Source organism: Lepisma saccharinum, chromosome 2 (genome assembly GCF_977018435.1).
Source record: "Lepisma saccharinum chromosome 2, izLepSacc3.1, whole genome shotgun sequence".
NCBI lineage: Eukaryota > Metazoa > Arthropoda > Insecta > Zygentoma > Lepismatidae > Lepisma > Lepisma saccharinum.
This window is the reverse complement of record NC_139230.1, coordinates 204,610,733-204,625,435: the sequence shown is the minus strand read 5'-3', so window position 1 is coordinate 204,625,435 and position 14,703 is coordinate 204,610,733. Positions and strand designations below refer to the sequence as shown.

At 38.2% G+C, this 14,703-nt stretch overlaps 1 protein-coding gene across 2 annotated transcripts in view; it reads right to left on the bottom strand.

The window, feature by feature from the left end:
• The window catches only part of LOC145984280 (rho GTPase-activating protein 45-like), a 173,435-nt gene that overhangs the window by 40,235 nt on the left and 118,497 nt on the right, over nt 1-14,703 (bottom strand). For both annotated transcript variants that reach the window (XM_083117917.1, XM_083117916.1), the window contains exons 13-14: nt 14,080-14,225; nt 2,697-2,885 (exon numbers count right to left, since the gene is read on the bottom strand). In XM_083117917.1, the coding sequence (XP_082974043.1) occupies nt 2,697-2,885; nt 14,080-14,225 (335 nt within the window). The remainder of the gene's footprint in view (nt 1-2,696; nt 2,886-14,079; nt 14,226-14,703) is intronic.

The window sequence follows — 14,703 nt, the reverse complement described above, 5'->3', positions numbered from 1 at the left end:
AGTTAAAAAGTGCCAGGAGCATGGACTTAATGTGGGAAAACCCACAGTTGATGCCACAGTGTGGCGATATGCAGGGCAGCCACCCCTGGAGTATGTATCATTGACAAAGCCCAATCTAAAATGGACCTCAGTGAAACTGACAACCTGGCGCTGCATGGAATTCACAAACTGATTTTCATTTTCCCATAGTCTATATTTTAAGTGCCAATAACACTGCAACATTTAGCAGATAACTGGCACATACAGTCCGGCTGCCTTAGCCAAAACCATGGACAAAAGTGCGCATGCGCCAACTGGACTTGTTCAGTGTCAAAATAGGGGTGACGGCAGAAATCACATACCTCTAATTAAGACTGAAAACGATGAGTTTTTATTTGAAACCATGCATAGTCCTGGGGCTAAAAATATACACATTAGAGCTTGTTAAGTTTTCATTTTTGTGAAGAAATTATTTGTACTCACTTGCGGAGTGTAATATGTAGAGTTATATACTTTTTAGTAAACTTAATAATTACAATTTTGTGTGGTGCAATGACTCACAATCTTCAAAATAGTTGTAGAAATACGAAGGTATGCTCGCCGCCATGATAGTATCCCCCTCTACAAAATGTTTGGCTTAAAGTTGACCCATAAAAAAAGGCTCATGTTTATACCTGGAGGTCTGTGGCAGCAATGATATTTTGAGAAGGAAGGGGTTCGATGAAAATAGTTTGCTGTGAAAATATCAATTAAGTAAGTAGAAATATGTTTCAAATTATGGAAGGGTTCAGAATGAAAATAAAAACAAGCAAATCTATATCAACGAAATATCACAGCGTAGTTTGGCTGGTGCTTCTACCTGCTTCCCCTCTCACATTTGGAATATACCTTTCCAGGTAGTTTTGTCTTCCCTGGCTGGACTGTACACATACTGTTACCACACGATAGCAATTAGCATGTCATCTCCCCAAAACTACAGGTGGTATTTCAGTTCTGTATTTTTTGTTCACACACAAAGGTAACAAATTACAACACAATACAAGTATTGTATGTTTGTCAAATGTGCAGATATGCTTTTAAAAAATCATAGAATGAGAACTATATGTTGTGAAGACTTGAAGTTTGTTTTACTTGAGATGGAATAGCCAGGGCTTTCACAGGAAGTAAAATGGTGCATTGGTAGCGTCATTGCCTTGTAATTAAGGGGTCCCAGGTTTGATACCCGGTGAAGGCACATAGTGGTTCGGCTCCCACTTTAAACTGTAGGTCCAGTCCCAATTAGCCTTACTGCGTATAATTTGGACTTAAAACACCAAATCAATCAATCAATTAATCCATTGATGGATTTGGTTTATTTGCTTCCTTTTTACACTTTTGGCTAATTGCAAAGATAAGGTGAGAATGAATGATTATATTAGGGATGTGCCAAAGCTGATTACTGATGTATGAATATCGGCAGAAATTGACATATTGGCATCGGCAAAAATCCAATATTTAAATCGGTACCGATAATATCAGAGTTCCACCTTCTAATAAGTTTTATATTCTAATTTTGTAAGATTTATTGAAAATTAGGTTATGGATCTTCATCACTATGGAGTTTTGGTGATAAAATTATTGTAAACTCTCATTCAGAGGATACCTCAAAATAAGAAATAGAACAGTACATTGCTGAACCGACTATTCCATGTGACCAGGATTCGCTGTTGTATTGGAAACTCAAAAATTAGTATCCAAACCTGAAGCAAGTGGTGAGAAAATACTTAGCCATACCTGCTGCATCAGTATTCAGTGAACGAGCGTTCAGTGTTGCTGGACAGATTTGCGATACGAGGAGAAGTAGATTACTTCCACAAGTGCTTCAAAAACTTATGTTTCTGAAGTTGAATCTGCCAGCATTAAATTTACAATATAAAGAACAAGAATTCATTTTACATTTCAAAGAACTACTTGTGTACTAATGTTATATCTCTGAAAATATGTATGTATATATACATATAATATGCAATAGAAATGTACATAGCAAATTTATTTTTGTCATGCTGAAAATAACATTCATTTCTTTTTTATGTTTAGTAACTCACTTACGTCTTATATTCCATTTCTGTTGAATAATCTTATGTATCAGAATCGGTATCAGTAAGTACATCGGCATCAGTAAATTTTTCAGCTTCGTCACATCACTAGATGATATGATTAAATTGATGAAGGGACACTCACAAAAAACACCTATGCCCAGGCTGGGATTCAAACCCGGGACCCCTGGTGTCGTAGCATGCTGTGCTAACCACTTCGCCATAGAGGTTGACACATTCTATTTTGATACAGGTGCATTTAGAAGAAGGAAAGGGTACTTAACTCAAAAAAAATCTTTTCAGGGAACCACTGCAGCTCACATAGACTCTCCAAATAGGATTTTTGTGCAAAATTTAAATTTTCTTCTTCTACTTCTAATTTTGTTTCTCATGAAGTGGATACTGAAACTTTTCTTCCCACAAGCTGTGACTCCCCACTGTCTATGATAAATAGTTGCTCTCCTACAACTTTTTGTGCATCACTGCATGATTGAAAAACATACCCTTAAAAACCTCTCATCTGAGAAGGATTACTTGCGTAAGCTAAAATTTGATATCAGATGTATCAAGGAACAAAATCACTGAAAACAGTGTTTGTAAAAACCAACAGTAAATATTGGGCAGATATTTAGATATACATACCTTAATAAGCTTCCCCCTGGAGTCAATTTCATGAACACACTTGCACACAATGTGAGGAATAGAAGCTTGAGTTTCTGCCAAGTGCTGACCTAAATCCACACCAAATGTTGTCATTTTACGTGGTAACCTTTTGTGCCCACACTGAATTGCCAATGTTTCCAAACACTTCTTATGACAAGCAAGGCCACACTATGGGTAAAAAGAAGGGCATTACTCAGTAATTTCATTTTAGGTAAACATTCAAATGTACATAATGAACATGACATCAAATAAATCTGGCATACCTGCATATCTACAGCATTTACGTTATGCCAGGACACTAATTCATTGTATTGGCAGTTAAATAATAGCTACACCAATGGATGAAGTACAAATGCCACAATTTTGTTCAAACATGGTCAAGTGGTGGAAAAGGGAAAAACAAATAATGTGTACATAAATTACTCTTAGATTTAATTATATTATATAGCATACGCTCTTACATAACAGGGTTAATTTATTGTCATGGTAATATTTACTTCAACATAAGTTAATTCCGACAACAAAATTTCTCATGTGAAACTCTTGTTTCCCAGTTACGCAATATTCCTTGAATATTTATAAAATTGCTTGATTTATTGACACTTATTTTGTGTGGATAAGGAATAACTTACACCATATGCCATCATTTCACTAAGTGATAAAGACCAATTTGGCATGTACTCTTCGCAACATCTTATTTGACCGCCCCGAAAGAATTCTAAGTCCCGAATTCGTAAACTTAGCAAAATTGCACTTCGGGTCCAGGTGAGAGTAGCCAACTTTGAGTTGGTCTTTCTACTAGAAGAAAAACTCTGCGGTGAGAGGCTTGAAAGGTCGCGGGTTCAAATCCAACCCTCTCCTCTCATTTTTTTTTGTTTGCTGAACAGAGACCATTGATATTAGAATATTTAAAAAATGAATCTGATGCACACTTGAGGGATGTCCCTTCTGCGCTTTTTCCCCCTTAGAAGTTGCACATTTCCAGGATTTAAGGTTACATTTTTTTTAGTTATTGTTCATATGTTGTGTTAACACACACATCATGATTAATTCACAAATCACATATATGTATTCAGGATGCAAAATGTAATGTTATTTAATTTATGTATTGTTTATTTTCTTCACTGACACCTAAAATATTGATTATTTCGATATACTAAAAAAAAGATATACAGTTATGTTAAGTAGTGATGTAGTGCATTACTGTAACAAAGGAGAGAGTTTAATGAGTTCAAATTGCTAAGATTGGTAATCTTATGATCATTCCTTTGTTGTCAATCCCCTAACCACCATCTTACCATGCATCTAAAACTAAGAGTTAATCGACAATTAACATAAGTAAATGGTTATTGCGACGGAGGCCCATGCGATAAGAAACTACTACGTAATAAGTATTTATATAGTGAGTGACAAACAAACAATTCAAAACCTCATAATGATCGTTAATTCGTCACTACTTTGTATCTAAAATGTTTGTCATATTTCAGCAGAAAGTATGAGTATCAGATCTTAACAAACTTTCCCCACTAACTTTGCAATATTCGAAACCACCATCACAGACTTAGCTCTATGTAACTTGATTCTGTGCATTCCACGTGGCATGTGACTTCCTCCTATCATCGAAATAACTTCCTCTTACTATTTCCTTTCACCTCGTGAAATACAGAGATCAATGTTAACTTCTTAGCATGGTGGATAAACTTTACACCCAACGATGTACTCTTGAAAAAAATCCTGCCTAGGTTGAGAATCTAACCTATGACCTATCTCGTGAGAATCAAGCATGTTACTTCTTTTCCAGGGAGCTCATATTAAACTTTGCTACCAGTTTGAAGAAGCCAATTCACACATAATGTCATGTCTATCTATAATTTCCTCATGGCAATTTTTATGAGGAAACTAATTCAGAAAAATTGAGAAATGCTGAAAGGGAAAAATGATGAACATTTCTATTGGTGTTTTGTCATATTTTGTAAATTGTGTGAAAATTCTGTGTTTTGAACAAGCAATCGTTTAGTTATAAAGTCTTTTGTTGTTTGTTTAACCTTTTGGGTCCCAAGCGTCTCAGTCGAGATGCTGTGTCAAGGTCGTAGTTTTTACATTATAACTTTTCTATTTTTGGCTAGAATTTCGATTTTTTTTTTTATATTGTTCCTAACACATGTAATTAACAGAAATGTTTCTTGCACTTTTTTATTCTTCATGAAAATGGAGGGGAAAAGGCGGGAAAAGGGACTTCTCTTTCGCGTCTCTTTTCAAGGGAAAATTTTTGCCGACAAAGGAAGACCGGTTTTGTTGTTCTAAAGCAGAGGTTTCCAACTGGCGGCCCGCGGGCCGCATGCCATTTTTTGCGGCCCGTGAAGCCAGTTTGCAAAATACATTAATTTTATGTATTTTTATTAAAATATGTTTTATTTTTACTGAAGAAACAGTTTCAGAGTATGGACTTCCTTAAACAACTGGCGTTTATAACAGATATCACAGGTCATCTGAACGAACTGAACTTGAAACTGCAGGAAAGAAACCAGCTGGTGTCAGATTTAATGGGAAACATAGATGGGTTTCGTAATAAACTGAAGATTTTCAACGTTACTTTGGAGAGGAATAACCTGGTCCATTTTCCAAGCTGTCGGCGGCTAGCAAATGATGAAGAAACACTTGACATTTTTTTTAATTCAGTGCAAATATTAAAGAAATAATGGATTAGTTTGACTACAGACTAAATATTTTGAAGAACTTAAAGCAGCATCCAGCTATTTAGCAATCCTCTTGGCGTTAACATCGAAGAACAAGAAGCTTCTCTCCAACTTGAATTGTGTGATTTGCAAGGCGATATGTTCCTTCAAACTAGCCAAGAAAAGGGGCCAGAGTTTTTCAAATACCTTTCAAAGGAAAGCTTTCCAAACCTTCGTAGTTTTGGACAAATAATGACATGGATGTTCGGCAGCACATACACGTGTGAAAGGGTTTCTTCTTCAATGAAGTTCATCAAGAACCGCTACAGAAGTCGATTGGTAGATTCTTCACTGCTTCATCTTCTGATACTTTCAAATACAGAAATTGAAGTGGACATTCCAACTTTAATAAAAGAAGCAGATCGGCCTCAATTTTCACATTGAACACTTACTATGAAGGATTCTTATTTGTATGGTGTGTTTTTCATTTCTTTCAATTCATCCATAAGTATTGGGTTTTTGTGAAATAAATTGTAATTATACAATTTTGATTTGTGATTCCATTGTTTTTAATGCCTTATTTTAGAAATTTAGGTCATGCGAAAGTAAGTACTACATTCTCAGTTCAGTACTTACAATTTTTGTAATTTTTAACCCCCCCCCCCCCCAAAAAAAATGTGGCCCGCCAATCAACTGCTGGATATAATTTTGGCGCTCAGACCTTTTGAAGTTGGAAACCACTGTTCTAAAGCAATGCTTTTCACTCCCGCCTGGTAACTGCATTCAAAGGAAGCTTGTTTATCAGTATCCGATGTCAAAATGAAAGTTTTCCGTGCGGGCCCAAGCAGGGGGTGGGGGTGGGGGAAGACTGGTTGTTGAATCTGCATTGAGAGAGTGGAATTTCGAGGTGCGCTGAAGGAAACCTTTGTTTTTGAGCACAAGTGTTCCACAAGTTGCACCACAGGTTACCTTGTTTGTCTAGAAATAGAATTTCAAGCAGCTGCAAGAATCAGCACTCATTTTTCACTGCATTCTAGCTTTTCATCCGTGAAAGTTGTGCGTAGGTGTGTGTCGTTTTGTGCCCAAGTGCGAGGATATTTTTTGAGTGAAGTGACAGACTTCCAAGGACTTTTTTGTCATCTACGTGTTTTTCTTGTGGTGTGAAAAGTGTGCTAGTGTCGTTTGTGCCTGCTGTGTCCCCAAAAGGCTTATAGTCGACCATGGCTGCCCCCGGTGATCTCCGTTCTGATGAAATTCGAGATGAGCTGGAGGATATGGATACAGACTCCGAGTGGGATGAAGAAGAGCTTGACATTCCCTCTGATATATCATCAGAATCTGATTCTGATGATATGTCACAAAGACATATCATCCCCTCCTCCTGCTCCATCTGACTGGCAAACCCCTTCTCAAACTGGTAGAACTGCTCCCAACCCCCAACCTTTCCTAGGACAGACTGGACTGAAGGTTCGACACATTGACGATGCATCCTCTTCCTTGGACTTTTTTTCCTTGACTTTCTCTGAAGAAATCTTCCAGCATCTGGTGACTGAGACCAATAGGTACTACCAGCAACATATCACAAAGCACCCAACGACAAAGCCCGAACGTGACGTGACCATTGACGAAATGAAGACTTTCGTTGGTTTGACAATACTGATGGGACATGACCGCAGAATACGTTGGCGAGACTACTGGTCCGGAAAACCCCACCTTCACACACAGTTTTATGGACAACAGATTTCACGTAACAGCTTTTATCACTTGCTCAGATTCCTACACTTTGAGGACTACACGAAGAACCCCTCTCCCCAAGATACCGATTATGACAGGCTGTGGAAGATGAGGTTTGTCTTTGACAATATCAATGAGCTTAGCTCTAATTGCTTCTATCCTACAGAGCATTTAGCAGTTGATGAAGCTATGGTCTTGTACAAAGGGAAAGTCATCTTCAAACAGTATATTCCAAAGAAACACAAGAGGTTTGGGATCAAGATCTACAAATCTGTGATTCTTTGGGATACACCTATGACATGACCATATATCTGGGCAAGGACAAGAACAGAGCGACTGCCACGACATCAGCGACGCATGGTTTAGTTGTAGCGTTGATGGAGAAGGTGAAGGGAGTTGGTCATAAATTATTTATAGACAACTACTTCTCTTCTCCAGAGCTATTTGATGATCTCGCAACAAGAACTATCTATTGCTGCAGGACCGTCAATCCCCGATGAAAAGGCATCCCACCCAACTTTTCAAAGACTGACTTGAAGCTGAAGAGAGGTGACCTACATGTTCGGGTGAAGAATGACTTGACTGTGATATGTTGGAAAGACAAGAGAGAGGTGTACCTGTTGACGAACATCCATCAGTCACCAGCTGAGGGAAATTTCTTGGATGACCATGGCAACATACTCAAGCCAGCTATTGTATGCGAATACAATAGCCACATGGGTTATGTTGACAAGGCCGATCACATGACTAATTCCTACGGTGTCCAACGAAAATGCATGAAGTGGACTGTCAAGCTCTTCTTCCACCTACTTGACCTATGTATCCTCAACGCCTACCTGTTCTTCAAGACATTTCATCAGAACGTGAGGCACTGTGAGTTCCGTGAGAAGTTGGCTATAAGTCTTTTAGGGACAAGTGGCAGGTGAGGCACTCGAACCCCAGCTCCGCAAGGTGCGGCACAACTAGGACCATCATCAAGTTCGTCTCCATCCACCAACATGCACTACGAGGTTAGTGGCTTCCGTCACTTCCCCACCATGACACGGGAACAATGGAGATGTGTGCTGTGCGGGCCACAAACTTCACAGCGAAGTAGATGCCGCTGCATTACCTGCAAGGTGCCCCTGTGTCTGGAGCCATGTTTTATGGACTACCACCAGAAGTAAGGCATCATGGCTCCAGACCAAGCCTGGGAGCTGGAGCAGGAAAGGTAAATACGAAGAAACCTTCTTATTTGTACTCTTCTTCCTACATTTTTTTACAATTATTTTTGGGGGGTTTCCTCCCTTCCTCCTCTGTATATACACCGAATTTGCATAAATTTTGCATTTTGTGCATTTTGACATCCTTTTTTTCGAGGGATGGGTGGGGGAAAGAAATATTTTTCAGGGGATTTTCCCCCTTTCCCCCTCCATATATATGCCGAATGTGCATAAATTATATATCGTCTGAATCTGTGATTCATTCTGCATACAATGGTATATCTTTCATATCTCTAGGGCATTTAGTTTCTGAGCTATAGTCATCTCAATGTAACTGCATTTCAATCAATTCTGAAGCTTGAGACAGTGGCGTACAAGCCTTTCGTTTCAGGGGTACAACTCGCGTTACATTGGTCATATGACAATGATGCAAATATTTTTCTGTTTCTTACATGCCAGCGATAATTTCTATGTGTATTTTGAACTTTTAACATCCTTTTTTTCATGGGGGGGGATAAACCCTTTTTTTTTTTTAAAAAAAAAGTATTTTTCAGGGGACTTCCCCCCTTTCCCCCTCCATACGTACGCCGAATGTGCATAAATTATATATCTTCTGAATCTGCGATTCATTCTGCGTACAACGGTATATCATTCATATCTCCAGGGCAAATAGTCTCTGAGCTAAAGTCATTTCAAGGTACTGCTGCATTTTGAAGCTTGAATCAGTGGCGTGCCGACGATTCCTTTTGGGGGTACAACTCATGTTACATTGGTCATATGATAATAATGCAAATATTTTTGTGTTTCTTACATGTCAGCGATCATTTCCATGTGCATGTCGACACTGTCATGTACTTTTTTCTTGGAGGGAGGGGGGACCCCATTTTTTCCCCGAAATTTTGGAATTTTGAGAGTTAGCCCCTCCCCCCACCACATATATGACGAATTTGCATAAATTTCATATAGTCTGAATCTCTGGTTCATTCTGCGTACAACTGTATATCACTCATCTCTCTAGGGCAATTAGCCTCCGATCTACACTCATTTAATTGAAACTCTGCATTTTGCTCAAAATCGGCTCTGGACCAAGGGGGTTACATGTGAAAATATACAGGAGAGTGAAAAGGAGTCAGTTGAACCAGACCCGCGTTGCCAAGAAACTTCAGCTTTTTTCGAAAGACTGTAGGAAAAGAGAGAGCAAAGGGATATTCAACATATGAAATATAAAATATGCGTGAAATTAAAACAACGGGATACCTTGCAAGTGCATCCTAACGAACTTCAAACTATGAAAAACATATTTTTGTGGTGGAAAACTGCAAGTCATTTTCGAAACGCTAATCGGGACTGGACCTACCACTATGTGCCTCCACATGAAAGGAGATGAATGATTTATAAAGAAAAACCTTGAGGTATATTTTATGTAACCTTGAAGTAAACAAAGAAAACTACATTATCACTTAGTTGCTCTCTTCCCCTTTGCTTCAGTGGTTTCAACCATCAAACAACTGGCTTCATCGACTTATTAGACTACTTACTCTCTTGTAATTTATAAAAAAAAATAAGCTTTCATTTTTACAGGGAAAATAATTTAATTTTTTTTTATCACTTTTAGGCATTTTATAGGTCATCTCTTGAACTTTTTTCTAGGTTACCAACTTCCGAGCCTTAGTATATTTTAGGTCCGCAGTGAAGAGCAGAAACAAAGAACACCGTATTTGTGTGTATGTGTGTGTTGTTGTGGTTGTTTTAAGTCTACTTTATGCACAGATAGGCTAATCGGGACTGAACCTACAGTTTAAACAGGAATCCGAACCACTGTGCAATGAGCCTCCACCTGATATAAAACCCGGGACACATTGATTACAACATCCTGTTTAAGAACATATATTTATGACACATAAATATTTAATGTGTGTTAACATAATGTTTGGCAGCTGAATGAATAGAAAGGTCTTGCCAAAAATACTGCAATTCACTGAAAAATCAAGAAGTTGAGTAGAAACATTCCTGAGGTATGCATCGCATAAATATTTACAGTGATTTAATATAATCTTATATTACATTATTACAACACTTCATACTTGGTAAATAACAATAAAAAAATCAGGAGTGGGTGAGATTTGAACCTACAATGTTTCGTTCTTTGACAAAAAAGTATAACAAGACAACCATCTAACCAACTACTCCAGGAGAGTACTAACGTGAAACTCTGTAAAACAAGTTGACCTCAGTTGAAAGAACATTTTGCAGGAGTTCTGAACCATTTTTCGCCACAGATCAGGGAAAAGACTCACTTTGTAGAATCTTCCGGTATTGTGCAATTTTCTTTATTGTAATTTTGCCTAAAATCCAGATAAATTTGCTTCATTGCACTGAAATGTGATGTCAATTCTCTCCAGGTGGTGGAGAACCGGATCAGTGTTTCTACCTGCACATAAATTCCCCTATTTTCAATTTCAGGACCAATACTCTTAAAAAAATATCAATATTCATATTTCCAATTTACGATTTTTGTTTAATTACATATTATATTACTGGTTGCCGTGGTGGCTCAGTCGGTAACGCGTCTGAGTACCATGCTAAAGGTCCCGGGTTCGATCCCCGGCCGGTTCAAATCCGGGAACTTTTCTAACGATGGAAGCGGCCCCGGTGCCTACCCAGCGTCGAATAACATGGGTATCTGGGGGAAACCCTGGGGGGTAAAGGCGGTCAGGGGCGTGATGCTGATCACATCACCCCACTCACGACCGGATCAAGAAAGTGTGGGGCGTTACCCCCACACCCCCTATACGCCTTCATGGCGTGGTGCTATGCACAGGGGAACACTTTACCTTTATTACTGGTGTAGGGTTTCTAACCTCATGGAATGTGAAAGAATGAAAGAAATTCACAAGAGCGTTTTCGTTTAGAAAGAAAAACTGTTGCTAAGTTGGATACTATTTCTGGACTCTGAAGCGCTATGTTGCCAAATTTACGAATTCAGGACTTGGATTTTTTTCAGGGGGGTCAATTAAGATGTTGAGAGAGTACTTACTTGGTACTCAAGCTTTCACCACATCATGTGGCTTCCTCAGGAGATAGGACAAGTATAGTAAAGATTTAAGACATGGGAAGGTAAGTTAAGGTGAAAAAAGGTTAAAAAGATAAAAAGACAATAAAATGTAAAATACAAAGCAGTGCTCAACTCAACAAAGAGGTGCCAGCCACAGTTGGAGTAGAAAGGAGTGACAGGGCACTGCTTTGTCCTTTACCTTCTATCGTCCTTTTATCTTTTTAACCTTTAAAAGTCTTTAACCTTTTTAACCTTCCCATGTCTTAAATCTTTACTATACTTGTCCTATCTCCTGAGGAAGCTACATGATGTGGTGAAAGCTCGAGTACCAAGTAAGTACATGCCAAACTGGTCTTTATTACTTAGTGACTTATTTTGTGTGTTCTAACAATTACTAGGTTACTTATTCTAAGTTCATCTCACCATCGGTGACAGTGCAACAAGGGGAGCAGAGGGAAGGGGGTCTGCCTCCTTACAAACACAACAACTACATGAACATTTTTTTTTTAGCCCAAACATTCATTTTTGTATCATATTTAGTGGTATATTATATGTGACTGACCCTGCAGAAAATATCCCCCCTCTCCTGCCCCACTTTTTCTTTTTTCTAGCACTATCACAGCTCAACATTATCATCAATATAAACAGGCAGTGCAAAGAAATTAAGTAGGGATGGGCCGATATGAAATTTTGGCCAATACCGATAAAGTACCGATATAAAATTTACCGATACCGATAACCGATATTCTACCGATCCGATATAAAATTAGAAATGGTCCCTGAAGAACCTGAAATGATCATTGATCTCCTTAATAAATGCGTGTTTCAAGGTGACTGCAATGCAAAGAAGTCGAATATTTAGACATTTACCTTTTTAGAAAGAAGGGCATGGAGATTATCCATAAAAATTACAACAAAATGTTAGAATTTTGCACTAAATTATAAGATATTTATCGATATATCGGATCGGTAAAATAATCGGTAATTTTACCAATACACCGATATGCCTATATCGGCCGATACCGATAGAGTACCGATTAATCAGTCCCATCCCTAAAATTAAGTGTTCAGCACTGGCATGATGTTTTGTCACAATAATGCATTTCTTTTCCTTGCATTTTCTGTCCTTGGAAAAGCCATTGCTATCACCCTGTGCAAGTTTCAAAGTTTTACTAGTACAAATATGTACTTGAAAGCACACAAGACGAGATACTTTTTATTTATTTATATCTGCACTTCATCTTGATTCTGTGCATGTGTGTGTGTGTATCTCCATGTTTCACCTCTGAGTATAATCATAATTGATTACTTTAATTACTTAACTGATTCATTCAATTTTGGTTTCGAATATTAAAGCTCTGTTTGGCGCCCTTTCCACTGTCTCTTAGGAAGTTCTTAGAGTCTCCTTACTTCTCTAATGTGTTGTGTTTGTTCTGTGCAGGTCTCTTTACAACCTTGCACTTTTAAACCCCTCAGGGGACTTTTACACCCCTTTTTAACCTTTAGGTAAGGATATTAGATAAGAGGATTTATCCTCATATACGTTGGAGGGTGCAAAATGGCTATATATGTCGACACACACAAAAATTTTAACTCATTCATTCATTCTAAAATTAATGCTTTATTATCTTGACTCAAGAAATCCAAGGGAATAAAACAATATAATTAACAATAGCAGATTATGTAGCACAGATGAACTCAAAAAAAAATAATTAAAAAATGCAACACAAAAAAATCATACCACAATGTCCTGCTCATGTCACTTCATGTGATCTCTAAACCATTTCCAACGAGGTACAAGTTATAACTTTGCCCTTGCTTATGTGTAAAGATCATGCACCAGCAATAATCAGGTATTCAACCTTTTCTTTATTATCCATCACGTCCACAAATGTAGAATATAATTTCATGTCATTGTACAAAGAAAAGTACAACATGCAGGACCGCTTTTATTGGGAAAATACCAGGAAACTGTGGAAGTTTGTTTGGCGAGTGGTGGCACTAGTTTGCTTATAAACAGAAATAACATCTCTGCAGGAGAATGCAGCGTGTGTGTGTTGGGATTATGGAATTAAAATATCTCCTGACATTGTCTGACTACCATGAGAGATCCAGGTTCGATCCTAGGTGGGGGGAGAACTGGGATTTTTTTCCACCTGTTCAAGCTGCTTTGGTGCCCACCCAGCATCGTATAAAGTGGGTACCTGGAGGAAACGGGGGGGGGGGGGAGGGTAAAGCTGGCCAGGGACATGGTAATAATCACATCACCCCCACCTTCAGCCGTGATCAAGAAAGTGTGGGGCCCCAACTCCACATCCCCTATACGCCTTCATGGCATGGTGCAAAGCACAGGGGAGCACTTTACTATTTTTACCTGACATTGTTCTGGGCAGTTTCTTTATTTGGAGCTTCATCATGAACATTGTCTACATGAAAAAAGTGATGTCCACCATAAACCTCCAAGAAGGCAAGAATGCATATTTCCTACAGGTAACACCTGATATCCTACAGGGTACCATGGAACAGAAATATTCTGGACATTCTGCAGACAACATATAGAGTCCACATTGTAGAGTGCACGTATTTCAGGAATAAAAGTTCCTTCTTCACTACAGTTTTACTTTCCATGTAACTTGCAACTGTATACTTCACTTACAGACACCCTGTATAACATTAGACAATTCTCAACTGCTTACCTCACTGCACTCTGCTCCCTGAAAATACACATATGAATCACATTCTCTGCACCTTGAAGGTGTCTTAAGCTTCCTAAATGTATGTGTGACTGCTGCCTTTGACATACATGGTCTTTGGTTTGAGCTGTAACTGAGATAACCTCCATCTGCAAAAGAAATTCAACAAAATCAAACTTGAGAAACACAGAAACATGGATTTTATTTTGTTTGAACTCTCCCCTTTTCCCTGATTATGCAATTAATCTTTCTCGTCATTTCCAATAAAATAATGTTACAAAGTTTTCCTATTTACATTTACATAGGACAGTGTTATGAATCACCTCAATAACCTAATGTAATTGAGTAACAGAGCAGCACCTTTATTCAAACAAAGAAGGGGGATCATTAAATAAATCTGACATTACCATAGTCAGCCTCCATGGCAGAGTGGTCACAGTAATGTGCTATGAGGTCAGAGGTCCCAGGTCTGAACCCTGGTCAAATTTTGGATGTATCATCACAATTAACACAAAAGGTAGAAAAGTGACATAAAATAATTTAAATAAAATAAAAAGATACTACCTTACAAACCTATAGTGCATTGAATAACATAACATCACAACTCAAACTAACAACATTTGAATA